This window comes from Xiphophorus hellerii, chromosome 13 (assembly GCF_003331165.1).
Source record: "Xiphophorus hellerii strain 12219 chromosome 13, Xiphophorus_hellerii-4.1, whole genome shotgun sequence".
NCBI lineage: Eukaryota > Metazoa > Chordata > Actinopteri > Cyprinodontiformes > Poeciliidae > Xiphophorus > Xiphophorus hellerii.
In genome coordinates this window covers 19,433,272-19,461,224 of record NC_045684.1, presented here as the reverse complement: position 1 = coordinate 19,461,224, position 27,953 = coordinate 19,433,272, and the positions used below count along the sequence as shown (strand labels likewise).

General features: G+C 40.3%; 1 protein-coding gene across 3 annotated transcripts; it reads left to right on the top strand.

The window, feature by feature from the left end:
• pals2b (protein associated with LIN7 2, MAGUK p55 family member b) lies at positions 1-25,589 on the top strand. 3 transcript variants are annotated; one of them, XM_032580782.1, is made up of 14 exons: positions 1-124; positions 9,754-9,805; positions 12,918-13,179; positions 16,733-16,851; positions 17,472-17,624; positions 19,721-19,873; positions 20,017-20,244; positions 20,943-21,074; positions 21,168-21,264; positions 22,376-22,444; positions 22,528-22,689; positions 23,247-23,449; positions 23,581-23,709; positions 24,153-25,589. In XM_032580782.1, exons 3-14 carry the CDS (start codon positions 13,056-13,058, stop codon positions 24,327-24,329), a joined length of 1,746 nt encoding a protein of 581 aa, XP_032436673.1. In that variant the 5' UTR covers positions 1-124; positions 9,754-9,805; positions 12,918-13,055; the 3' UTR covers positions 24,330-25,589. The 3 variants fall into 3 exon arrangements, with proteins under 3 accessions (XP_032436673.1, XP_032436674.1, XP_032436672.1); XM_032580783.1 differs by lacking the exon at positions 1-124 and adding an exon at positions 1,331-1,454 and having other exon boundaries at positions 16,733-16,833; XM_032580781.1 differs by lacking the exon at positions 1-124 and adding an exon at positions 1,331-1,454.
• The last annotated feature ends 2,364 nt before the right edge of the window (positions 25,590-27,953 follow it).

The window sequence follows — 27,953 nt, the reverse complement described above, 5'->3', positions numbered from 1 at the left end:
ACCAAAAACCAGCCAAATACCGGCTGGAAATCTAAAAAGAAAGAAAAAAAAGAAGAATTTATGTTGTAGAAACGATCCAGCAATTCTCCTCTACAGCTAATGGCGTCCTCTTGTGGCCCGAAGGGTAAGTGCCTGTTCTAACGCTGGCAAAACATTTATTTTCCAGTGAAAACTTGTGGTTATTGCTATCCAACATGAAATTTCAGTTAAAAGTACAAACAGCAGTCTGCAACACAAATACTCAAGGGATAACCTGAAGAGCTGAACTGGTGCATCATTTCACCGCAAGCATCAGAGAGGTTTATCAAAATTTGCTGAGATATCAATGACTCGTAGACTACTTAAAAGTCTCGTTTCTTTCTACAATGCCTTTAACCACCGGTAGCACATTTTATTCTGAGGTTATTGAATCTAACGAAATAAATGTCAAACTTAACCATCACGACTTTTAAAGAAACAACACGCAGCTTCACAATAAAATGACTCTGAACAAAATTCAGTTTTTCACACAGAAACACTACCAGCACCACGTTTAATGGTGTGTTCAGGGTCATGTGCAGTGCGGTGGCCAAAAAGGTTTTAGTTTTGTTCCTGAGCTTCTCCTCCACTTGCTTGTTATTGGCTTCCGATGCACAACAAACCTGACTTATTATGACTTTTTTTTTTTTTTTACAATCATTTGTTTTTCTTTATGTTTTATTGCCATATGCGCAGCAGATCAGTGATTATAAAGGGTGATGAAATTTCAAATGTTCCTCAAACAGCATTCTTTGACTAGTTAATGTGGATTTTATTCGGGAGAGCCACACTAACAAGAGTGAATACGAAGACAAACTGCACTTTTTTGATATTTTACTTCGAAAAACTTTGAAAACTTTAGAACCTTTTCCTACCTCTGCATAGTTCGGCACTAAAATCCCAATAAAGCACCTTGTACATGACTGAAAACTGTGAATAGGTGCCAATACATAAGAACGACGGCGTAAAGAGGAAGTACGGTGTTTTTGAAACAAGTTTTGCTTCCTTCTTGTTCTGTTTCTCGGCACGTTTTAAACGTGAGTCACTTTTTTTGATATGCATGGAGTACATTTTCATTTTTCTGATGCACGCACTCATTTAACAATCTATCAACTTCCTCATATAAGCTTTCTCGCGCACTCTTAGTTCATCACTGATATTCACTGTTATTCTCAGGTGGGTTTATCTGAATGGTGGGTGACTTGTGTTAAGAACTAAATACTATAAGTAATGCTCGTAATATGTCACCGCTGTTATTGGTCTGTGCGGCATGACGTCGAAGTAAGGGCGTGGCCTGCTTGTTTGATTGGCATCGCGGTGTCGGCAGTCTGCTGCGGGACCAGGACAGACAGCTGAAGAGAGGGGGCGGGGGTGGATCTGAATGTCCGACCGGGACAAACCGTGGACAACCGCGAACTCGCGCGCGCGACTTACAGGTAAGTCATGCCTCGTGAACGCAATGCGAAGCGAGGACGCTCCTGAAGTCATTCATAAATTGGTGTTGAAATGTCAGACAAAGACACTTGGCGCGGGTAAGAGGCGCAGCGGCGGCGGCAGCAGTTTGACAGAAGCAGAGGCTCTCCTGCGCTGTCGGAACACGTTTAGCTCTTACATCCTGTTCTGGATTTATGTCGGGGTTGTCCTTTCTACCATCTAACGGGGAAGGATCTGACGCACGGTTTGGGAGTGTGCGCGCGCCACAATGAATGGGCTCGGGATGGGTAACAAAAAAAAAAATGGCCGCACGTGAGGCAAAAACGGTGCGAGCGTGGGCTTTAGTGGTCTGGTCAGCCGAAAAACGGTGCGAAGCGTTTTGGCACGAATCCGTGCGCACGGTCCAAGCGCACGGCCGTGCGTTAGAGCCGTGGCATAGATTCCTGACCGGGAGGGATCAGAGGAAAGAGCTGCGGGACAGACGGCACGAGAAGGCTGGAACTGTCCCGAAACTACCTCCTCTAGTAGCGTAAGAAACAAACAAACATAAACAAATAAACAAAAACAAAAAAAACCCGGGGCACATCAGGTCATAGAAGGTTAATTTTTTTATTTAATTTTATTTTAATGTTCAGACGTTTTGGGTAAGGCACATAATGACAGTCCCATTTTTACCGTATGTGAACACTTGAGAACATAACTGGACCAGAGCCGGTCAAAGGTTGTATGGGGCCAAAAGTAGATTTTAACTTTGGTGGCGGAGGGGGTGGAGGGATTCTTTCAGCTAAAGAGCAAATATATTTTAAAACCAGGAATCTTGCAACAACAGAATGTAGTTAACCTAGAATCTGCCTTTTCATTGGTTGGCAAAGTAGATAGCTGATTTTAAATAGCGTTTGCCAGAAATAATAAAAAAAAAAGTCACTCCCTCCAGACTAGATATGTCACTATCATAAATGGATGATGACATGATGTCTATAAACAGCAGCATCTGGAAATGTTTGACAGTAATCAGAAGACAAATGTCTTCCCTGACTAAAATATTACTTTAACAAAAATATGTAGAATGGATGTGTGCCTGTAAAAGTGTATACAGTGAGGACTTTTGCTTCATAGATCATCTATGAGAAGTAATGTGGATGGATTTCTCCCCAACTAGCAAACCAAAGAAACGTTTCTCAATTATTGAATTGCATGAAACAAACAACCTAAAGCTGAGGAATGAGGACACAGCATTTAATTTAATTTCTCTGTGACACTAGTAACCACATGCGTTGTTTGTGAGCGTAAAGTTTATCAGATGGAGAAAAAAAAAATCATTGTTTTTGGCGTGGTTTATATTTGTCTGTGTTCTTTGTCAGTACAAAACATCTGCTGATGTTTAAGGTTCTTCAAATAGGTATATCCAAAATGGCTGCTTGTAGCCATTTTTCTCTGTGTGAGCAAAACAAGTGGAATAAAGAAGACAAAGTTTGACCACAGCTGTCCCCTGATTATTTCAACTTCCTTCCATTCAACACGTGTGGCATTAGATTAAAGTGACAGTTTAGGGCCAAACTCCACATTTTTTTGTGTGTGGGAAAACTACCTCCATACAAATTGAGAGCGGTTGAGTCAAAGTACAGATGATGTCCTCAGAATTTCCAGTGAATTTCACCACAGCTACATAACCATAGTTCCCCTTTGTCCTCACTAAGGAAACACAAACTGATCATGCGGCGAAAAGGAAAACTTGCAGTTAGTACATTATAACGAAGGGCAGTCTGGAAACACAAATCTGTGGAGAAATTAGTTCTTATGTCTCTTGGCATGAGAGTAACAGTGCTAATCAGAACCACTTTACAGGTGCCAGAATTGCAGTTTTTCCAAATTATTCTTGAAGCTATTTTGATGGTCCCAATTACTCCATAACTATATTGGAATATTTGGCCCAGAATGCATTAGCTTTGAGCTTTAAAACTCCTTATTAATATGGAAACTCATTTTGCAGTCAGATCATGAATAGCACTGACCCAGAAAACATTGAAGGAAAAAAAAATGACGGCTAATTCTCGATAAGTTTTGAGATTTATCTTCTGTATGAAAACTGAAACCCTCTTTGAACCTCCCTTCTGCAATTGGGCAGCCACTTAGTTTGCTTGTGCCTTGGTTTGGCTCAAGGAATCTCAGAGCCTCCTTATTCAAAGGAGACACGGTGCCGCTTGGCTGGAAATATAAGCAGTTTAGGCTTTGGCAAGTTGTGGAGGGAAGCCTCTGGACGTACCGTGACGTCCCTGGGGATCCTTCCTGAGAGGAACTGTCCAGGCTAACGGACTGCTGAGAGTGCATCGTGTTGCATCCAAATTTGGTTTGGTGTTTTTGTCTCTCATAACCAGATTTGTTTATTCAATTACAACCAACAAAAGAAGGATATGGGGACCGAACCAGCCCAGTGCATTACAGTAATTCTCCGGTCCCCGAGGTTGAATATCCAGTGAGAGTTCTTTCTCAGAAGCCAAGGGTGACCTTTATTGTTGCCAAAGTAAGATGAGCAAGCCTTCCCATGCCCCCATGTGTTTCCTTCCTGTCAGCAGGATGGAGGAAAACACAAATTTCAAGTCAGAGGCATGCCCTCAGCTTGTGAAGGAACATATGGGAGTGAGCCATACCAAATCCAACACGCTGAAGCGTCTTCTTTTCTATAATTCATACCGTCGAAGAGAGGCGATGAAAAAGAGGAGGAGGAATGTCAGTGAAACCCTCCGGACACGGACAACACATGTATAAAGTCAGCTAATGTGCCTGCTGTCCGAGAGGAGAGCAAGCCCGTTCTCCCTCACTTCTCCATCAAAACTTTCACAATAACAGCTGTTAGGAAACCAGCTGGCAAAGAAGACATTACAATGACTCACTTGACGTTTTAATGAGTTGTGTGTTCGCATAGCTGGTAAGGGAAAGGGAAGGCAAATGTCTTTTTCAGTTCTTGCTGCAGGCTAAACAGCTGCTTCACTCGATGACGTTAATCAATATTAGAATTATACAGGAGCTCACCTTCAGAAAGTCTTTGAAGGAGTAGCCGGAGTAGCCAGTGATAGGAGAGATTGCACTTCAAAACTTAAAATATGTTGATTGAGATTTTTTATTTTAGCTCACAGTAGAGTTATCCAGCTGTAGTGGTTTCAAAGCCACTACAGCTTTGTTGAACATAAAGTAATATAGTGCTGTTGTCCCTCCCCCACATGTTGCTGCAGACAGCTGGTCAGCAGGCTGAAAAGATGGTTGCTATTCTTTTCCTTTGCTTATTCAGATTTTAGTGAATATATTTGGTAGCTCACAGTTGACAAGCTACAAACGGCCTTATCGGTGGGCTCAAGCACCCAGCCCAAGTAAATGTAAATGTTTAAAAATGAAGCAGCCTTCCATCAGCCAGGTGATTGACAGTTTGTGGCAACGAGGGTTGGTCTATGTTACTTTATGTACTTAGCTGGATCGCTCTGGTATATGGATAAAAGAACTTCAAACCGTTAGAACGGATGACTAAACCTTTTAGCAGACAATGTAATAGTATCTTTATGAACCATCTGATACTGGTGAGCAGCCATTTCCTCTATTATACTATTTAAGGACTTGACAAGCATACCGATTTGTCTCATCTCTTCCCTCTGTTTCGTCTTTCCCAATATCATTACTGTTTCCTTTTACGGCCCAACATCACAGAAAGTCACTTTCCTCATCTTTAAACTTTGCAGTCATATTAAATGCTGTTGCATCACTGCGCCTCCCCCTCCCCGTTCTTTTTTCGTTTTTATATTAATAATCACTCGCAGGCGGCCGTGCAGCCATGGACGAAGCAGACAGCGCCATGTGGCGGCTCAGATTATGTCACAGAGTGCTCGTTATTAAGATTGCCGTGTGACTTGCCGCTGCAGGGTTTTGACCATCTGATATCCCACCCGCTGGAACAGCACCAGGGAGGAAATTGGGGTCATTTTTGCACGAAGCGTGCTAATAGAAAGACATTTATCGGGGTAAATGGTGTTAATTTACAGTTCGGTGTCAGATAATGACTCAACAAGGTTAAGCAGAGATGGATTCTCATCTCGGATAGATTGGTGGGGAAATTAACAGTAGCCAGCAGCAGAAAGAATGAACAAATTCGGCTGTTTGGAGAATATGCCTGCATATTATGTTGATATCGCTCCGCTAAGATAACCATCTTAAAGGTAGCAGTGTAATCCTCTTATTCAGCGGGCTGTGGTAACGCATGGAGTGACCTACATAGGGTTTGACTGGAGGCAGAGGGTGATGGGTGAGAGGCATGACAGGAAGGGCTTGGCCATGGGAGATGAGATGAGTGCTTATATGAATAGCTAGCCAGAATGATATATGCTCACAAATGCAAAGTGCTTTAATAGGTATGTATTGCACTCCTCCAGCATTGAGACAGAAAGCTGTAAACTTTACACCTCAGAGCCGAAGCACAATTTTAGATATTTTCCAACGACCCTGGACAACATCGAACTGTCCAGAGGAATTCTTTGTGACTAGGACATTGAGAAAAACTGAAAGTGACTGCTGCTCTCAGTGGTGTGTACATTATGCATCCGAAAGCAAAACATTCAATGACTACCAGTGGAAAATGTGTATGGCGCATAGCAGAGAGCAGATCCCTTTGGGGATTTTATACAGTGCCGTCCAATTTAGTTGACACCCCTGGGGAAGCCTTACTTATCTATTTATTTAATCTAGTTTTATTTGACCAAAGCAGACCGTTGTAGTAAAAGTCCCAGTAGAGTTGAGCACACTCCACACATATAAGGACAGAAAAGGCTTTTTTTCCCTAAGCAAGCCTGTGAAGCAACCGGTTGGTTTTTATGGAGTATCTAATTGATGTTATGGACTCTTGGCGACCTGGAGATGGAGACAGACTTCTAAAACAGTGAAATTTAGGGATTTTAAGTGGCTTGTGGTTGAAAGAGGTGGTTATTTGTGTCATGTCGTATTTACATTCCAGGAAAACAGGAAGTCATGGATCATTGAAAATGAGTTGTCTGGTAAAACGAAGAAACTAAAGCATAAATAATAATAAAAAAAAGGTTTTATCTCATTTATTTTAATGGGATTGTGCCGCTTAGAATTTAGTTTTAAAAACATTTTTCTAAGTTAGGAAGTTCGGTAACACTTTATTTGACTTGTTGTGAATAAGACTGTCATGACACCGTCATAAACATGACATAACACCTGTCATGAACATGAGTAAGTCTTCATTCGGTAAATCATGAGGCTTTTAATACAAAGTTGATATTATTCAAAATGTCTTCGTTATGACAACTTGACATTAACCAAGAAATCACGATCTGACATAAATTTGTTATAAAAGTTTTACTGATTAAACTTTAGCTTTAATAACATAAAGCTACATAATTCTTTAAGTTTAATCAGTAATACTTTTATAACAAATTTATGTCAGATCATGATTTCTTGGTTAATGACAAATTGTCATAACAGAGACATTTTGAATAATGTCAACTTGGTATTAAAAGTGTCATGATTTACCGAATGACACTTTATGACAACAATCATAAATATTCATGAAGACTTACTCATGTACATGACAGGTGTTACGTCATGTTTATGACGGTGTCATGACCGTCTTATTCACAACCCGTCAAATAAAGTGTTACCGGAAGTTATACTGAGTAAATGTAATTTTCAAATTTAATTTTCAAATTTTCAAAACATTTCCAATGGCAGATTATGTTACACAAGTAAATGTGTGAATTGTAGTTTTTTTTTTAATACATTTCCTAAAGTGGCCAATCAATATGAGTGTCCCTGTTGTACGGTATGTGTAATCACACCTAGCAATGCTTAATCCAATTTTGAGTTCTAAAAGTTTGATTCTTTTTTTCCTTTTGCTTTAATATTGTGCATATGTACACATACAGCATGAGCTAAACTGCAAAGCTTTATACAAAAACAAACTCTGATCCTCCTTCATAATCCCTCTTCCGTGAGCTGTCCATCATCTGAGCGCCTGGCAACCAGGGGTATTCAGAGAGCATTCGTTGGCTCCTTTACTCAACCAATGGCAGCCAGAATTGCAAATGCCGTTTTTTTTCTCTCCTCTCTCTCTATCTCTGTCCCAGGAGGAGGTATGAGGATCTGACAAAAGCCATGTTAAGATATGAGGAACTCCAGCAATAGGACAAAGTGGAAAATAAACGAATTAGCTCGTTCAAACGGAACTTGTTGCATGCAAATTGGCTCTTTTGGAAAATCCCTTGCATTTATTGCAGAGGAAGCTCATTTTCCCCAAAGTTTGCTTGCGCGTTCATATAGCAAAATGTTTTGGGCGGTGTAGAAACGGATTACAAAGCTGTTCAGCCATCAATCCTAGCTCGCTTTGTTCTTTCAGTCTCTCTCATGTCTTCCCGCTCATCCTCTTGGGACTTCAGAAGCTTTTCCCCCTACCCAGTTTAATCTTTAAGGATTCTTCTCTCCTCTTCTTCTCGGCTGCCTTTTATATATTCCTTGCTCTCATGCTCTGAATGTCTCCCTCGACTCCCTGACTGAAAATCTCCTACCTCCTCTGCCCATTTTTATCCACTACTCAACAATAGGCTGCTGCCCTTCCTTCCTCTGCTCAGATTTGGTCCTCCCTCTTCTTTTAGACCTTTGACTGGTTCATCCTGGCTCCTGTGCTGTGGAGCAGATGATTTGAGGAGGAACTGTTTTGGGGGGGGGGGTTTGCCTCCATTAACATTCTTCCACAGGATATCTTTCACTTCCAATAAACTTGGCCAACATGAATTTAATCCCTGTTGTGTAATCAGCCAACCCCTCCTTGACACTAGTTGATTAAAGCAAAAATAAGAAGTCATGGTATCATCTTAACATTTGTTCACTTTCTGCAACAATCTTTCTGTTTCATTTATTTTTGTACTCTCCCTAGTATGTGGTAGTATTTACTAGGAATACACCAATAACAAAATTTGGGTCTTTGTTAATATCTGATAGTAATATTGCTGCTATGGCCGATAACGATTGAAACAAACATCAATTATTAATATGAACTCAGTTTTACTTATATAACCAATACCGGTATAAATAAAAAAAAGAAGATTAACATTGGTGAAAGCTGATGCTAATGCAGTTACATATTCTTAGTTATTACTTAAATGTAGCCTACCACTTGCCATTTACATTTGAGATAGACCTCAGAACCTCTTAAACCAAAATGGGATAGAGTGAGTTTGGGTATCTGCCAAACTCTGGCTCATAATGTTATACTTCCTTTAATGACGGTGGGAGAGGAATGAGATTGAATTTGTAAACTAAAACCTTTAGTCTACTATCCAACCCATTGCAACAGACAGTGATAACTGGTGGTTTTGTAGCTTGCAATGAACTGTAATGCTATGCAGTAAACAGTATTTAATCTCTGTAATCTGTGGATGTATAAATATTGTGTGGCTGTTATTCACACACATGTTTCCTTATGGTCTGTGAGGAAAGTAAGGACTTTGATTTATCCACATAATGTCTAAGCAGGTTCAGTCCTGTCCTGGTCATGAGGGTATCACTGGTGTCTATCTCTGACAGTTAATAGGCGAATAGTGGATCATAAAATTCTTCTCCTTAATTTTTTATCTTCAAATTCCATTTTATTTCACCACCTTCTTAAAATAAAGTGTCTAAAATGGTATATTTTACAATAATCTGACCATACCTCTTGTTCAATGACCGGTGCGGCAACCCTGCAAGGATAAGTAGATAGAGACCATTGATGAATGCATATACCTATGTTATTATTTTTTCAAATGTATGCTGCGCACTGAGTGAGCATAGCCAAGTGAAAACAGCCCTGTATAAATTGCTTTTTAACCTCAAACCCATAAACCTCAATCTGATGATCTCAGAGCAGTTACTTCACTTCTTTGCAACCTAAAACGAAAGCAGAGCCTTCCCGGAGGGAACAAAACACACACAGCTTTGTCATTGCTTCCAGAAAAATAGTGGGCATTCGCTTTGTTAGCAGCGCTTGCAGGGCTAGCTGATGATGCAGGCATGCTTGAATAGCTGAGCACAATCCGCTACTTGAGATATCTCTGTTCAATGTTCTTCAGACAGACCAATAGCTGACTCTGCAGGCGAGAGTCCTTTTTCAGAACTTGCAGAGATGACTTTGATCAATGCAACAGATGCCTCAACGGGAGAAAACATTGGCTCACTGTGTTTATCTGCTGGGGTAAATGGTTGTGTCGGGGTGTTCATGCAAGTGTTTGTCAGGAATGCAACACAATGTGCTTCTCTCTGCAGGTTTTCACTGTGTTCTGCTGCCTATAGGACTTGACTGCACCAACTGGCACAGGTAAACAAAGCTAACATCAGTGTTAATGTATTATACACTTTTGGACTGAGTACAAGAAGGCATTTCATGATAGCTCTATGGGAAAACTGCTGGCCTTTGAAGTTAAAACATTCTGTTATAGCAAGGTGTTTATCATTGCAGAAGTTAATTATTATGCGCAGTATTTTTCAAGATTTTGCCCAAACCCCACTGGCTGATAAATATTTCCATCTGATTAGGATACAGAAATATTTTATGTGATGCACAATCAGCTGCTTGAGATATTATCTGTCTATATGAAACTTGTTAGTAAAACAGCATAGCGATGCTTCAAGACTTGAAGTTTGATCAGCTGATGCTTTTCTCTGGAACTCCGTTCTCTTGTCATGATGCTGTTATATGTCGAATTGTACGTGTGATTAGTTCCATTGTTTTTATTCTGTGATGTGGAAAAACTAAACTGACAGTTTAATAGATAGATTTGAGTGTGTGTGCGCGTTTGTTTGTAATACCTTGTGATGACCATTTTCCTGACACATGGTACGTTGTGGGGACCGAAGCCTGGTCCCCACAAGGGGAAAAGCTGTTTTTGGGTCAGGGGTTAGATTTAGGACTAAGGTGTGAATTGAGTTTTGGTTACGGTAAGGGTTAGGATAAGGGTAAGGTTTAGGCTGTAGAAATGAATGGAAGTCAATGGAAAGTCACGCAAACATATGTGTGTGTGTGTTCTTGCATGTATGGGAAGAGCTAATTTCGAAGTGCTTCTATCTCAGCCGGAGATGTGTGCGGTAACACTGTATACTCATGGCCTGCTTGCATCCCCATTTTCCTGTACATGTAACTCAGTCTGTTGAAGGAGGCCAAAGTGGTAGAGACGTTTTTAACCAAACAGATAGCGATGAAAAAGGGAGAGACAGAACCTGTAATCCAGTGCTTTCGTGGCTGGATTAAAACCCTGCGTCCAAAGATGGGGGAAGGGTTGACTGGTTAGGGTTAAGGATGGGCAGGATTAAAACAGACAGATCTGCTCGGTGCACAGCTGTGTCACTGTGGCAGCCGGAGTTTGGTGGATGCTGAAAGGGAGGAGCCTGTTTTTGATTCATCCCACTTTTCCCAATTCCACTGGGATACTTCAAGTTTCGAGCCTTAAAATGCATTTTCGCTCTGAATAAACGGACCAAAAATTGCCCTTTTGTAACTGTTGAGCAAGCAACCATTGAGACAACCTACTAATTTAACATCCAACTAACTGACCAAACAGTGGTCCGACTCACCAACCACTAATCAAACCAAGCAACTTGTAAGCCAACCAATTAGCTCACTAATCACTGATTGGACCGACCAGTGGACCAACTAACTGACCATTAAATTGTCCTACCAACAAAGTGACAAGGAAATTGCCCAACCAGTTCACTATGTGCTGTTAGCCAGGTAGGCATCCAACCAGGAATTACTATGTTAAGAATTTAGTGATGATGATACTCTTAATTACTTGTTGGGAGTAAAATATTGTACTTACATGGAGCAATCATTCAAACATAAACTGTCTTTGAAAAGAGTCATTGGCAAATTGAAGCACTGTAAGGTAACATGCTGAACTGTTTACATTTTTGCCAATGAATGTAGCAATAATTGTACCCAAATGTATGTCTTTGTATATTTTCTTTGCAATTGGAGTCATGTTAGTCTGAACCAACATTTGCTAGCACTGTCAATCAGCTGATTGAAAGAAGGTTGGGTTTTCCTTGCTCCAAGGAAAGGCAAATTTTGATGATTCGTCCAGCTGCAAAAAACATGTTGAATATACTAAACTGAGAGAACATCCACTCATCGCTTTTGTTAACAAGTTACAAGAAACAGAGGAAATGTTTTGTACATCTTCAAATTTGTAACAAATAAATGTTACAGATAGCAACAACATTGCAACTGTATTATATTGTAATACATTGTATTATTTTTGGCGGCACTAGGAATATTTCTTACTTTTCTGGTTTAAGTAAAAACAGTTAGTTGGTGACATGCAAGCAACATGGTAGCATGATAGTAATAAGCTTTTATTGTAAAATTAATGAGGGTCAGATTAAACTTCAAAACGTTGGTGCAAAACTTTCACCTTGTTGAAACATTTAGGATTTGCTAAAATGCTAAATTCACAAATGGTAACCAACTAGCCCTAGCTGTTTGGTGCTAAATAGCATGTTATGGCACACTTTTGTTTGCCATAACAAAAGTGGCAAATGAGACACAAAGGTCAAATCAGATTTTCTGATCTTTGGCATGAAACTGCCATCTATAACTAGATTTTTTCCCATTTATATTGATAGGGGTTTCTATTGAAATTTTCAAAATACACCACCAAAAGAAAAATAATGTTAACTGGTCCAAGTATTAACTGGTCCAAAGAATCCCATGGTGAGTGTCTAGCCCTGAAATATTGGAACAGCTTAAACTCCAGCCCCAAATATATTGTAATCCTGTCTGTACCTCACATTCCCTAGTATAGAAAATTGCATTGTAGAAAATATTAACTCTAAGCAAGTGGATAACCACTAGAAGAATACATTTAGGATACAATCTGCTGAAACTGATAGCTTCTGCACTCTGAAGTACCACTTGGAGTGGTAGCCCAACTTTGAGTATGAATGAAAGAAATAGGAGGAAAAGAATAGGAATGTGGGGTCGGCCCCCCTTCAGTTAGACTTATGTAAGGTTACTTACATAATGACAAATTAAACATAAGTGTGTGTGTCTGTGTGTGCGTGCCTGAGTCAAGACGAGAAGGGTAACTTGACTTCTGTTAGGGTGGGTTATCCAGGAGAACGGGTACTTAAGCAAGCACAGCAGGAGAGAATTGTGGGATTATGAGTGTATGTGTGTTTCTGTGTGATCAACAAAAAAAGGAGGTGGAGTTGAGCATGAGATGGTATTAAAGTCCGACTAGAGCGAGGGGACTGACAAACACTGACTTGGTCATCATTCTTTTTCCTCATCACTATCGTCTCTTCTCTCTGGATATCCTCTAATGATAATAATCCTATTCAGTTTACACTTGTTTTGTCTCATATTTTTTATCCTCTGTCGCTAATCCCCCTTTTTTGTCCTCTATTGTCTTTCTCCTACATTTCTCTGACAGTTCAACAGGTTGGCCGTGCTAGACAAGACATAGTTGGAGAACAGAAGACATAGTTGCTACTACTGGTAGTTTGCCAGTGGTTTGCTTTTGGATACTTGTGGCGGCTGGACGGAAAGAAGAGTGAAGAAGGACCTGGCTATGGTCACAACTATGGACGATCCCTGTCGGAATGGGGTGCAGGAGGAGGTAATGCCCTCTGGACAACCTGCCACGGAGAGGCCCCCAGCTGTGCAGTCCCCTCAGGGAGCAGAGACATCTGGAGGTGAGGAAAGGAGGAGGTGGGCTGGCTGACTGACTGGCACATTCCCTCTATAGATGCTATAGTTTTTACTTATACTGACTGGAGGGGATCATTTTAAACATGTGCACATGTAAAGCTGTGATACTTGCAAACACAACACCTAGAGAGAGGCAAAAAAAAATTTCGGTCTCAGCCGCTTTGCTTATAAACTTATCCACTGTAGGATGGCTCTCAAAGTGTAACATTATGTTGTCCATTACACTCAAAAGTAAAAGGAAATCATTGTGATTTTGTGGTTGATGCTAGTATAAAAGTAAAAAATTCATGGAGCCTTAATGAAAAGGAACGGTCTGACCTTCTTATGTTTTAAGACATACATGGATTTGTTTCAGAAAAGATAGCAAAAAGTAAATTAATGTATTGTAGGTACAATTCAACTGAATGAAAAAAAAATACACTTATTTTGTTGAAATGAAATCAGAAGCTGCTTCAATGAGATTAATTTAAGAGTGTACGCACTTAAAACAGTTTACTGCCTTTTTATTTTGTTCAGTTTTTCTAAAATATTTGTCTGTTCTTCAATGAATTACGAAGCATGTGGGTCTCTTCGAAAGTTAAAAAAAGAGCAAGTGGGAGGTTGTGAGCAGCGTGCACACAACCATGATTAACAGCGCTAAAACCCTCCTCTTGGGTCTGATTAGTTGCTTTTGAGAGAGCGGTGTATTTCTGTAGATGGCAATAAGAATACTGGGAGAAAGCAGAAAACTCGACTTTCTTTTCACAGATTATCTGTCTGCTACCATACAGTTGCGATGAGTTTTAACAAATATGTAAAATAACATATTTTTTATTTAAGTTATAAGCTAAAGCTCTGTAGCTCTGCTTTTTTGAGGCCTTTAAGTCCATGCACCGATTAGTTTATTGTTGTTATTGTCAGTTTTGTCATCGCAATGGACAACCCTATTTCAATTAGAAGTGCTCCATTTCTTCATCTATAAAGCTAAACAATACATGACAAAATGTATGTGATAGAGTATCTGTCAAGGCACGTCTCTGATATATGCAGCTTCCAGCACACTCCTGTTGATGGTACAATTAAATATGACTGGAATACAGGTTGACAAGTCTTTTTTTTCCTCGTTGAATTTATCTTACACCCTTAAAAAATAGATGCATGGTTTCTCAAGCAGGCAGTCTCTCCATTAGTATTCAATGCACGGCATATGTGCAGAAAAGGATGACTTTGAAGCGCACAAAGGGAACAGTTTATAATGTTGATAAATGCATCTGCTTGGAATCAATCGTGGCAACTATCCCATTTTAGATTAAGAACTTATTTTCCACAACCTTTTGCAGGGCAATAGAAACACTTGAGCATGAGGCTTTTTCTTAGTTCCACATTTTCATTGGACAAACAGATTGTGAGTGCTCATTAGGATGGGTTGTGTACTCTTGCTGCGAACCGAGCAAACATTCCTGCGGTCGGGAACGTCATCACACTTATCTCAGTGAGTGGGTAAAGGTCAACACAGAGAGCAGAAAACCCCATAAACATATGAAACCGTAGCTGTTTGGGTGTTTACGTCCAGATGTGCTTCGATTCTGGTTTTTAGTTTCTCCTCTGACGCTTCTGGATTCAAAGTTTCCGGTCCTGCTTAAACGCTAAATGAGTGTGTTTTGCTCCAACTTTATGTTTCATTTTATAACAAATAGGATGTCTTAACTTACTGATTATAATTTCTGAAAAGTTATGACTGACTGTAGGAGTCTGCACAATGAAATCAAGGTTCCGTTTGTTTATGGTTTTTTGCGTGTGTGTGTGACTCTTACTACAGTTACAGTTCTGGTCTGAAAGACCGTGTGTGGTCCCCATATGAGCCCAGGAACAGGAGTGTGTCCATACAGGATTTTAGATTGGTGCTTCTTTTTTATTATGCAACTATATTTCTCTAACTGTAGTTCTGTCTTATCCTCCCTAGTGTATTTGCCCTTCATAAATATTTAAGGTTTGTTTTGGCACCGAGCTTGCTGTTGATGTAGTCTGACTGTGCTTTATGATTTATGGTTGCCTTTTGTTTTCTGTTTTGTCATTTCTTGCATGTAGTACATTGTGTTCACTTTAATGAAAACCACCAACTCACAAATCTGAATGTGTGTTGCTAGTAGTGCGACTTTTAGGAATGTAAACATAAAAAATAACCTGCAAATGTAATGTATCCTACAAGAAATTATACTGAAAATTGTCATTTGACCAGCTAAATTTTGGATGCCTTACAAAACAACGGGAATCAGATTTTTATATGCAGTATAAAAAGACAAATCATTTTTCAACACTTTCTGAAATGTAACACAAAACATTTTCTGATCGAGTTAAAATAGGATAACCAATATTATTCTAAATGTCAGATTAAAGAGAGAGAGAGAGAATGTTTTATTATTACTGCTTCCATATTTCCACATATTTTTTTTCTCCTTGTGATGCGTAATGGATGCTTAATATTTTTTAGAGTGCTCCAGTCTATTCTGCAGCACATGACATACACAGCATTATGCTGCCACCCTGATTTACACACGATATACCAAAATACTTTCATCTCTGGGAAAATGAACTTTCTCTTTCCTTATCAGTATAATGGCTGAGCGTTTCTGCACTGCTTATGCTTGCCTGAAATGGTTTGCACAGATATGCAAGGCCTATTCAGGCAACTTGAAATTGTAGAAGCAGAGTAATCCTAGTGTATATTCGTCCATCCAATTTGAGGAAAAAAAAAGTAGAAATAATGTTGGTCTAAAACAAAAAAGGTTTAGTCTGATTTAATATTACACAAACATGTTGTGTTTTTATATACATTTTATATGTATATACTGTATTTCTGTTAGTAGCTGCAGTATTTTTTGGGTTTCCAAGACAGCGAAGTTGCATATTGAACTTGTTTCTTCAAGACTAAACTCAAGTATAGAGTACAGCCTAATGACACAGAGCGTGATTGGGGTTAAAAGTGTAATAGTGGGTTAGCAAGAGCAAAATCTAGAGAAATAAATCATAAGTTAACGGGCTAAAAATGCTGACTGAGCATAATTATTACCCTCACAAGTGCATAATGACACACTGACACAGGCTTTAAAACACTGATACACGATTTCAGTGCTCTAAGTGGCTTAAATGGGCTTGCGTTGGCTTTTAGACCCTGGCATTACAGCGTTAGCTGCTCCAAACAATCAGTCCACACCTCTCCTTCTACAGCGTCTGTTTATGTTAACAGATTAGATTGTGTTTTTGTTTTGTTTATTTTTTGCTTACAGCCTTTGAATCTTGGTAGCTTTATGCGTTGGCATGCACAAACTACAGTATCTGTAGGCTCTTGTGGGAATGAGCTTTAAAGCAGCTAAAATGGTTTTTGAAATGTTGCGTTGCTTAGAAAGTGTATGAACCTGAGATTTAGCTGTTTTAGCTCAGTGGGACTTGTTTTTTGTGTCAGATGTTCCATTAGTAACGGTCTGTCTATGGCGGAACTTAAACCCACAAAAATATCTCTTACCCATTTTTCTTTGCGTATATTTTTTGTGTTTTCAGCAATGCAGCAGGTGGAGGATACTGTTGGCGAGGGGCCCACTTCCACAGGCGTGAAAGACATCGACCTGCTTTTTCTGCGCGGCATCATGGAAAGTCCAATTGTACGCTCCCATCCTCAGGTAGCACACACACAAATTAAGCTAAGGGTTAGAGGCTGTGAGCGGACTAACTTGTAGTCATCTTGACGACTCCCTCTGCATCCTTTTTCTTGCTCTGGCTGAGGTGCTTAAGTACAGCGAGGCTTTGACAAACGTGACCTGCAGAAGATCCATACGCACTTCTAATAAGGAAAGAATGCAGCTTCACACTGCTAAAGCTTTTTTTTGTTGTTTTTTTTTTACTGATTATGCATGCATTACACAATATTTTTAATTATAATTGATTTGCTTTCACAAATGTTCACTGCTGTGCCCAATCTTTTATGTGGTCAGGTTATCTCAAGCACAGATGTAAAGTAGTTCTTGCCAGAAAAGACGCAATTTTCCATTTTTCACCTATCCCATGAAGTTTGTAGGAATTAGATTCATGTTTTTACTGTAATACAAGACTGAACAGTAGATTGTTTACAGCTGAAATTAACCTCATAGCACTTCAAACTAAATTTATACATGTTGGTGGTGGTATACACAATACCATCAACATAAAACACGCACACAACAGAGAGTCATCCAAAGAATTTTTCCTTTTTCCACATCTGTGAGAACCACCTGCCCTTCCTGAGATTCTTTGTCCCCTCCAGGCTCAGGAGCAGCAGGAAGATGTCAAGCTAGAAGCGGTGCAGGACAACAACGTGGAGCTGGTGACAGAGATCTTGGGCGACATCAGCAACCTCAAGGTGAAAGATGACAGCGCGACCGAACTGTCGAGGATCCTGCTGGAGCCGCACTTCCAGGTGAGACGGAGTAAACATAAACACAGAGAGGGAGAGCAAAAAACAGGAAAGTAGTGTTACAAGCTGTAATCCTCCACAACCAGACAAGTCTGGCTGCAGAGATGGTGCTCTTTCAGTGTTGATTCATATATTGCAAATGTTTAAAACAAACAGGTTTCCTTGCATTGAATGGTGAACTAAATATGCTGTTTTATTATTCTGGTTTTGGTTAGTTGATGTTTGGCCCCTGTTTTTACACTAACCTCCAGTGCTGAACATAGCAGCAGGTTTACACAAGCTGGGCCAATGGGAGTTGGTATTCTGAGCCCAGCGAGCCCTCAGAACCAATCAGAGCTCTACGAGCTGTTAGCTGGAAGTTAAAACCCTGTTGACCTACTGAGGAAGAGGGAGAGGGTGTGAGGAAGGGAGATGCTGGGTCTATAGAAATGGGAAACAGATATTACATCACAGACTGAGCATGTGAGTTTGAAGAGTGAGTTTCCTGGAGAGCCGTTGTTTATCATCTGAGCAAGATATTTTAGGAACAAGAGACAGTAATTCCAGGATCGGAAAAAAAGCTGTTTTAGGGATAATCAGTGAACCAAAAAATGAAGTGATGACATCCAGAGGGTAATCCTAAATTTTGATCCATTAGTTGATTGATTCTTTTAGTGGATATGTCAGAAGTGCAACTTAGAATTTTACTAGTCATACTGAAAAAAAACAAAACAAAGAAAATATGCACACCTCCAAAAATACCTCAGAAATGCTTTTTTTTCCAGAATAGATTTGTCAATCTTCTGAACTGAAGTAGCAACACTTGTTATAATGAAGAGCTGATCAGAAACATTAGAAGAGAAAAACTTGTGAAGAACAGTCTTTTAAAAAGGCACAGCTATGGCATATTAAATAGCAGAAGCTGGTAAAAACAATCCTGTAGGGAAGCTGCTTGGAAGTCTTAGCAGTTTTGCAATAGACACAATGACCTTAAAGTTAATGGCTACATAAAGTTGGACTGAAATACTAATGTGGTAATAGTAAGGTGTTTGCTAAAAGTAGCTAATATCAGCTGCTGTGCTTTTATCAGCTTTTATCCCAGCACCTAAAATACTGACTTGCTAAGAGTAAAATGTTAGCTGAACATGGCTAACAGTGCTATCTTAAATATCAACATCAGCTAAATGCTAACATGTTGATGTGGACTTTTTAGTTTATAGTGATTAACAATAGCTGGTGATATCAACATTAGCTACTGTCCTAATCTATTTGCTTAAAGTAGCAAATAGTAGCTGCTGTGAAGTCATGTGCTAACAATGACATTTTAGCTAGAATTAGCTAAGCGCAGAATGGTCCCAAAAGCATCTTATATCCTAGCATTTTTCTGTAAATGTCAAACATTATTACATGGTAAACTGAGGTATTATCCTAGCATTAGCTAATATACGAGCATTAGCTAGCATACTACTTACAACATATTATGTGAGAAAAGCTAATGGTGTTTACCATGTCAACAGCGACCAATACATTAGCATTTGCTAAGATTTTTTACATTAGTCAACATGCTAAAATTAGTAATATTGGACACCTTGAATGTTTTACTATTGCTCATCCATTCACTCTTTGAATGGCATTCCTAGCTAAAGGTAAAGTGGAGAAATGAGTTATGAAAAGCCACAAGAGATTTGAATGATTTGAAAGCTTAACCCCAATCCTGTCTATTGGCAACACTTGTTGTCAAAAGTTACCATATTTTGCAGAGTGTAAAGTTAATCATAGATGTCACGTCCTCAGAGCTAAAGGTTTTAATGTCTGAACAGCTAAAAGTTTTAGTAGCTGGACGCTTTCAGTGGCATCAGTACTTTGTAGGATTCACACCTAAATGTCAGTTAGTTGATACTTATCATCGCTATGCACTTTACATCAAGCAGTAATGCATAAAGTTACCTTTTCTAGCGACTGCTGTGTTTATGGTTTTAAACAACTAGGCTTACTCAGACTAAACCAGTGAAAGCATAGTGAGTGAATGAAATTGAGCAAGAGACATTCTTTTCCTTAATCATCTGGAAGGAGCATTTGTTTTCTTGGCATGCTTCACGTACTACTGTTTCTCCTCTTAGTCCCTTTTGGAGGCACACGACATGGTGGCATCAAAATGCTATGAAGTACCTCCACCGACTGAAATGGCTAACGACGCAGCGGTCAACAGCGCGCTCATGCAGGCCGACGCCGTCCGCATGATCGGCATTCGAAAGAAGGCCGGCGAGCCGCTGGTGAGCCAAGACGAAGGGCAACTCGATATGTTTTATCTACTTCTTTGTGCCTGCGCACGGCTATTGCTGTTGTTCATGAATGGTTGAAGAGGGAAGGAAGCCTCCCAGGCTATACATTCCATAACCATTCATCTTCCTCGCAGGGCGTGACCTTTCGTGTAGAAAAAGATGACCTGGTCATTGCCAGGATCCTCCACGGCGGCATGATAGACAGGCAAGGCCTGCTCCACGTGGGTGACATCATAAAAGAGGTGAATGGCAAGGATGTCGGCAACAACCCCACAGAGCTGCAGGAGATGCTGAAAAACTGCAGCGGAGGCATCACGCTGAAGATCCTCCCCAGTTACAGGGACGCTCCTGCACCTCCACAGGTAGAACAACAAATCGGTGTTAAGTGTCGGTGTAAAGAAATGATGCATAAAGAGCGGCAGATGTTGGGTGGTGGCACCGGCCTGGTGATCTGGCGCCTCCATCAATCCTCTGTGCATAAATGTGAACCATGGGAGCCCTATTAATAACACTCAACATGCTATCTAGGTCAGAATTGCTGTTTTAGCCTCATACACACACACACACACGCACGTACACCCCCACACACACACGTGCACCCAGTTACATGCACCCTCACATGGAAAGTACAATAGGTTATAAAATCCTTATTTTCTCTTGTTAATCACGGTCGCTGACATAAAAATAAAAAAAGGATGTTTTTTTCATCTTTGACATAAATTGACATGCCTAAACATGCCAGTTTATGCTAAAGACGAATAAACTGGAAGTAAAGGTGAATGAAACATGAACCGAAACGCTATCCTCCTCTGTGGCTCTGCACATGCTGAGCAGTGTACTTTACTGGCTTGCTTTATGGCTTCCTCTGGCTGCTTGTTTAATCTAATACATCAGCCAGAGCACTTAGTCTTTCTGGCAAACGCCTCCGCTGTTGGTGCATCGTAAAGAGCAGCACAACCCCTCTGAGATCCTGTTGTCACTTCTTTACTCCAGCCTTACCTTACATCAGTATCTTCTTCTGAAACAAAATCAGATTTAAGTGAACGTGTGATCCCTACAGGTGTATGTGCGGCCGTACTTTGACTATGATCCAGCCAGTGACAACCTGATTCCCTGTCGAGAGGCGGGAATGGCTTTCAAGCGAGGCGACATCCTTCAGATCGTCAACAGAGAGGATCCCAACTGGTGGCAGGTGAGCGTTTCCTTTCACTTGTCATTTCTGGTCAAGTGTCCTCAAAGGTCACGAGACGAAAGAAATCTCAAGCTGCACTGTAATCCATTGCAGGCATGCCATGTAGTGGGTGGTGCCACAGGACTAATACCCAGTCAGTTCTTGGAGGAGAAGAGAAAAGCATTTGTCCCTAGAGACTTTGATGGATCAGGTTCGTCTCTGTCCTACCTGCCTATAATTGTGGTCTTAAATCTAAATGAACCATTTGCTTATAGTAAAATGCTGTCACCGTGAACATGAATGCCATATTAATTTTGTATTTTAATGATGCATTATCCTTATTTACAAACCTGCTTTTGAGCACAGTCCCCAAGTTTTCAGTGGAGATAAGATGGGAGCTTGTTGGCGTGCTTGGAGACATTGTTCTGTTTGCCTGGTTTTTAACCACCTGACCCAAAAAATTTAACTTCGTGTTAAAGGAAGTTAGTTAGGAAAACCCCCAAGCCTCAAGCCCTGTCATAATCACATGAAGGTGCTGGAACACCACCGTCACTATCCATATAAAGGGAGACCAACATAGATTATGAGTTCCATCTAACAAAGAAGCACCAACTCCAAAGTTGACTCTTGTAAGATTTACTGAAATTTGCATAGTCAAATGCTTTCTGTCTCAATAACAGTAAGTTTCCCTGGAGAAGGTCAAAGACCCAATTCATCACACGAAGTGGAAACAATAACAGAGAAGAACAATGTCGGGTTTTTTAAACCCTCCTCAACACCTACAATGATGATGGTTGAAAATTGGTGATGATGTTCCGACAACTAAATGACCCTGAACACACAGCAAAATTGGTTTGGGAATGGGTAGCATGCTAACATTAAACTTCAGCCCCACTGATAATCTGTGGTCTGCACTTAAAAGCTGGGTTTGTGCCAGAAAACCAGACTCTACAAGTTCTGACGAGAAGATCGGCCCAATATCCATGCAGAATTATCCTCTTTAACCTCGTAAGAGAGATTTAACTTTTTTTTAGAAAGTAATTTGTACAAAAAAAAGCCCTAAATTTCTAAGATATTCATGCTGATGGTGAATTTATGTAAACTTATAACTGGTAACACATGTGACACATCAAAATGTGAAAGCTACACTTAATACATTAATATTAGTTAAGTCTACTAGAACCAAATTCACAGACCTGAAGCAAATCTACCACAAATGCCATCAACACTCAGAAAACGTTCCATGCCTGCCCCCATGTGGCCAATAGCTGCAATTGCAAATATGTACAAATAAATAAATGTTCCTTCTCTTTCATTTTTAGGAATTCTCTGCGGCACCTTAGCAGGGAAAAAAAAGAAGAAGATGATGTACTTAACAGCCAAGAATGCAGGTTAAAATATATTCTTCTCAGTGCTGGTTTACAATTGTTGTTTCTATTTCCGTTTTCTCAAACTTTAAAATGTTTTCTAACAGAGTTCGACAGGCACGAGTTGCAGATCTATGAGGAAGTAGCCAAAGTCCCTCCGTTCCAGAGAAAGACACTAGTCCTGATTGGTGCTCAGGGGGTGGGCCGCCGCAGCCTGAAGAACAGACTGATGGTCCTCCAGCCCACACGCTTTGGCACCACTATACCATGTACGTAATAGTCCTGTTCTCCTACTCAGTGTCTTGCAAGGTATTCAAACTCCCTGAAATTTTAAGGTGTAATCTTCTATTCTGACTGAATGCTATGTGTGATGAAAAAGTATTAGAGCTACAGCAAAGAATTTAAACTTGATGTTCATAGATGCATTCGAATGAGAAGGAGCTACTTTACAAAGTACGGCCAAACATTTCCAAAAAATACAAAGTACCTAGAGCAACGAATGCACCAAAAGTTGGCTGCCGAAGTCCAAATATAAAAAAGTTAAAGGGCGGGCGTGCCGTGGTGGTGTAGGGGTTAGCGCGACCCGTATTTGGAGGCCTTCAGTCCTCGACGCGGCCGTCGCGGGTTCGACTCCCGGACCCGACAACATTTGCCGCATGTCTTCCCCCCTCTCCTTCCCTGTTCCCTGTCAGCCCACTATCACATAAGGGACACTAGAGCCCACAAAAGACCCCCTGGAGGGGTAAAAAAAAAAAAAAAAGTTAAAGGGCCTGTAATTAAAAAAATATTAAATATTCAAAGCTATGCTTTTTTTTTTCACATTCAGATACATCACGGAGGCCCCGTGACGAGGAGCTAAACGGCAACACCTACCACTTTACCTCGCGGACAGACATGGAGGCGGACGTGAAGGCCGGTCGCTTCCTGGAACACGGCGAGTACGACGGCAACATGTATGGCACAAAAATCGACTCCATACACGAGGTCGTCGCCGCGGGACGCACCTGCATCCTGGACGTTAACCCCCAGGTACGGACCAAAGAATGGCGCCTCAAAAGGACTGGCAAATAGTCGGCAGGAGGGAGGGAACCACACAGAACGTCACAGTGAATGTGCTGTAGATGAACGTAAACATGTTTCTGCTCGATTGTCCTCTCCAGGCTTTGAAGGTACTGAAGACAGCAGAGTTCATGCCCTTCGTGGTTTACATTGCAGCGCCTGATTTTGATACACTCAAGGCCATGCACAAAGCTGTGGTGGATGCAGGCCTCACAGCAAAACAGCTCACAGTGAGTAACCAAGCGACAAACTCAACAGTGTGATCGTATCGATTTGGCTAAGCCATTGAAAGACCAAGTCCCGACCCATTTTCAGTTGTTATTTAAACTGTCCTGGTATTTCATGAGCTCGTGATGCACTCTAACAAAATCATAGATACTCCATCAATTATTCACGACCAATAAGCTTTTAGTCTGATCAAAAATTTGTTTTCAGCAAAGTTGTTGGTGGTGATAGATTTTTTTTCATACCATGTCCATCCAACAACTGTTTGATGATTTTTCCGGTGAACCCAGTCTACCACTAACGTCAAGAAAAACTCCCGTGACTTCGTTTCATTTCAAATTTGGAAGAGTGGTCTTATCCTTAACATAAAATATATCATTTTCTGAATCTTCACTCCCTTTTCATTCTCTGAAATGCCAACATTGTTCCTCCCTTGTTGTCTCTACAGGACGTGGACCTGAGGAAGACTGTGGATGAGAGCGCCCGTATCCAGAGGGCTTACAGCCACTACTTCGACCTGACCATCGTCAACGACAACCTGGACAAAGCCTTCGAGACGTTACAGGCCGCCGTGGACAAACTGTGCTCCGAGCCTCAGTGGGTCCCAGTGAACTGGGTGTATTAAGGACTCGAACCAGCGCTTCCACAAACCATAGAGTTTTCTGACAATGAAGAGGATATGAGGGAGGAGATCCTACTGAATGATAATATCCGATTGGTCCTTCTCCCCCTTCATCTGCACATTGTGCAACTCCTTTTCTACTCCAAACTCAAAGGGAAAGAGTGCTTATGTATTTTATAAATTTTTTTATGAAAAATCTTTATATCCCACGTGGAATCAATTCAAACATATGTGCTTGGGCCAGTCGTTTTTATTTTTCCATTTAATTTATTGTTGTAGTTTTTAGTATTGTGAATGGTTTTGTATTGCCAGTCCTTCTTCCATGATGTGAAGGATTCGTCGGCACCAAAGCTCCAGAATGAAGTGGATCTTTGAGCAGTCGTTGCCGTGTCTGAACAACCACTGCAGCCATTTTGTCTCCACCTGAATCTTTTGTTATTCTTAAGTAGCCCTCATCTCATCAGCTCATGTCCTCCAGCTGGATCAAGGAGTCGAAGCTCCTCCTGCTGCCAAGAAGGAAATGAGTTCCTTTTTCAAAGGGCAAACACTTAGTTTTGTCTAGATTTGTCATTTTATTTTCTATCATTGTGGTGATTAATAGTGTTTAGTTTAATCAGATGTGATCCTCAGCTTTATTTGTGCGTCACTTCGTCATCGCCCAGTCCTCAAGCCAACCTGTTTGTTGTATTTTTTGTAAATGCGACTCACTCTGTCCTTATGTTCAGTGTCATTGAATGTCAAAGCTCCTTACCAAACCCCCAATCTGAGTGAAACTGATGCAACGTCCAACAAGCACCCAAGCAAAGCCAAAGCAGCAAAGCTGTAGCATCATTCTTCCACACCTTTCATTTTTAAATATAAAAAAAAACATGAACCTTTTTTGTTGTTTTTTTTTTTAAGATATTTGCTTGCACTTTAGGTAAGAAAGATAAATTACCTCATGTTGATGTTTCTTACAGTAAATGTAATTATTCACAATCTTAAGTTTTATTTGCATCAGCCCAACTGCGTGATTGAAATGTCCCCACATCAACCCACTGTGTTTGTTTTTACATTTTTATTAGGAAAGTTCTAACTAATAAAGTTTATCAAGTCGTGTCCTACGGCTGCTACTGTGGGTTTGGCTGTCTGTTGACCAGAATGTTTTAATATACCCGAGTATCAAGTGATGTGTACTCAACAGGATTTCAACTGGTGAAGTGGAACAGCACTGAAAATGCACAAATGGAAAAAAATAATAATAAATCACAGCAGAATAAAGTATTTTTAAGGTTTTTATTTTACGCAACTTACAGTCAAGCCAAAGTGTGAACTATATTAAGTGATACGTATTCACATTATGTCCTAACAGGGTTTACAGCATATTTTGTGTTCTGTAACCATAACTGTTACCCGAAAAATAAAATAAAAGTAAATGCGAAACAGAAAACCAAGACAGCTTATATCTTTACAACAACACAAACAAAAGGAGCTTAGCAGTCGATGTGAACAAATTAAATTCAGCAACATGAAGAACCCTCACCAGAACAGGAAGGACAGCAAAACTTGAGTTTTTGGCATGTCGGTGGTTTTAAAGAAAAAAAGAAAAAAAACAGGGAGAGAAGTGAAGGGAGGTCTGAAGTCACGTGACTTTGCAGAGCTGCCTCTGCCGAAGGACTTTGGCTGCAATGGAAACGCTGAAGATAGAAAATTAAAAGCAGGGACAAAAAAAGAAAGAAAGAAAATTGAGTGTCCTGAAATTAGTTGGCCGATTTTATTATTACTAGTTTGTTATTCGTCTCCGTTAAACAAAAGGACCATCGTTGAAGTCAACTACATCTCCAGAACAGGCTCTACATTCATAGGAGGTAGATAACGCGGTGATGACGTGGAGTCCGGAATATTGTAGTGCATCATTTCTTCCACTTTAAGGCCAGATGGGAACTTTCCATGTAGCTCCAAGGCCGTCTTAAGACAAAGGTGTAAGGAAGGGCGGGGTGGGTTCGGTACAGCCCTTTCATGGCGATACCTGAGTCAACAGGCGTGTGAAAACGCCTGGTGCACCATCAATTCTTCATCGACAAAATCTTTTTTTTTTTAAGTCAACATGAGTGGAGAAATATTTGGATACAATTTGAGTGGATTTGGCCAAAAGGTGTTACAATAGTAGGCTGAGGCATGTGTGCCGCTTGTGACATTCAAACCTCCCATTGGGGAAAATTAAAAGATATATATATGTATATATATATTGTTGGACAATACATTTAGAGAACAAAACAGAGTCAATGCAGCATATATCAGGCTTATGAGGTACTTCATGAATATATAGACAGATATAATCAACTTTTTATTTTTTTTTTTTTAGAAAAGCTTCTCAAAGTCATTATTCCTTATAGTTCCTATTGATAGCATAAAATACCTCGTCAGTTATTTCATTTTTATTTTTTTTTAAACTCAGCCCAGGTTAGATGGGCGTCTTTAGTTTTATTCGTTTTCAGAGACTGCTTTCAAAAAGTGCAAAAAACACAAATACTGATCGTTCTATGCAGCATCTACACTCACGGTTATTGAAAACGGAGAGAACGTGTTGGATTTTCATTTTTGTTTGGTTTTTTTAATAAACAATGAGATGGAGGTCAAAACCTAACGCTGGAGCAGATGGAGAAGGAAAAACAAATTCGACAAAAGGCACATCTAAAAAAAAGAAAACGACTGGGAACATGCTGAATGTCTACAGCTTGGACTTGATGTGTAAAGTGACACAGCAGCTCATATGTACCTTTGGTCGAATGAGTTGATACGCCGGTCAGTCAGATTGAAACGTGTTTCTTCCCTTTAACGAGCCGACGGGAGCGAGGGACGCCGAGTGCAGCGAGGAGGAAAGGCAGAAATTAAGAGTCTGTATTTAATCGCCGGAAAATGTGTCAAACCACAATGTTTTGGCTTTCTGGTAAAACCACAAATGGAATCAAGCTGCTCGGAAATCCAACTAAAAAGACGTGGCTCCATGTAGTGCTGCTGCAAACAGACTGGTCACACCTGAACAAAAAGCCAACGTACCAACAACCCACACGGCAACGGAGAATCACCGCAACTGCGCCTCGCAACAACTTTGCTGACGTAAAGAATCCAAAAATCGTCGCCAAGCAAATCGGAATCACAATGGCACATGTGAAAGATCCAGTTATGATTATGCTTTGTGAATCACACAAGGAGGAATCCGACAGCTAACGCTGGGTTCTCCGACTCTGGATTGGTTAGAGAAAAAAATTTAAAAAATAAATAAATTTGGTCCCCTAAAAAAATGTTAAAAAAAAAAATAATAATAATAAATTGAGCATAGCAACATTAAAAGTTCTCTCACACGATATTGGCTTTTATTGGTTTGGTCACTACGAGATTTTGCTCCGGCGCCTTTCTAATAAACAAACGGGATGATAGTAGCAAGCACCAGACGCTGCTCTGAGGTAGTTCTTTACAAGCTGGTGGATTAAGAAAAGAAAAAAAAAAAAAAACTGAACTGAAAAGTCATTGTCGAGATGTGAAACTACTGAAACTCCTGGCAGGAGTGGGTGTTGAGTAGATCAGGATGATGCATTCAGTTGGAGATTTCCCAACGGCTCTCGCTAGACGCGTCGTTTAAAGGAC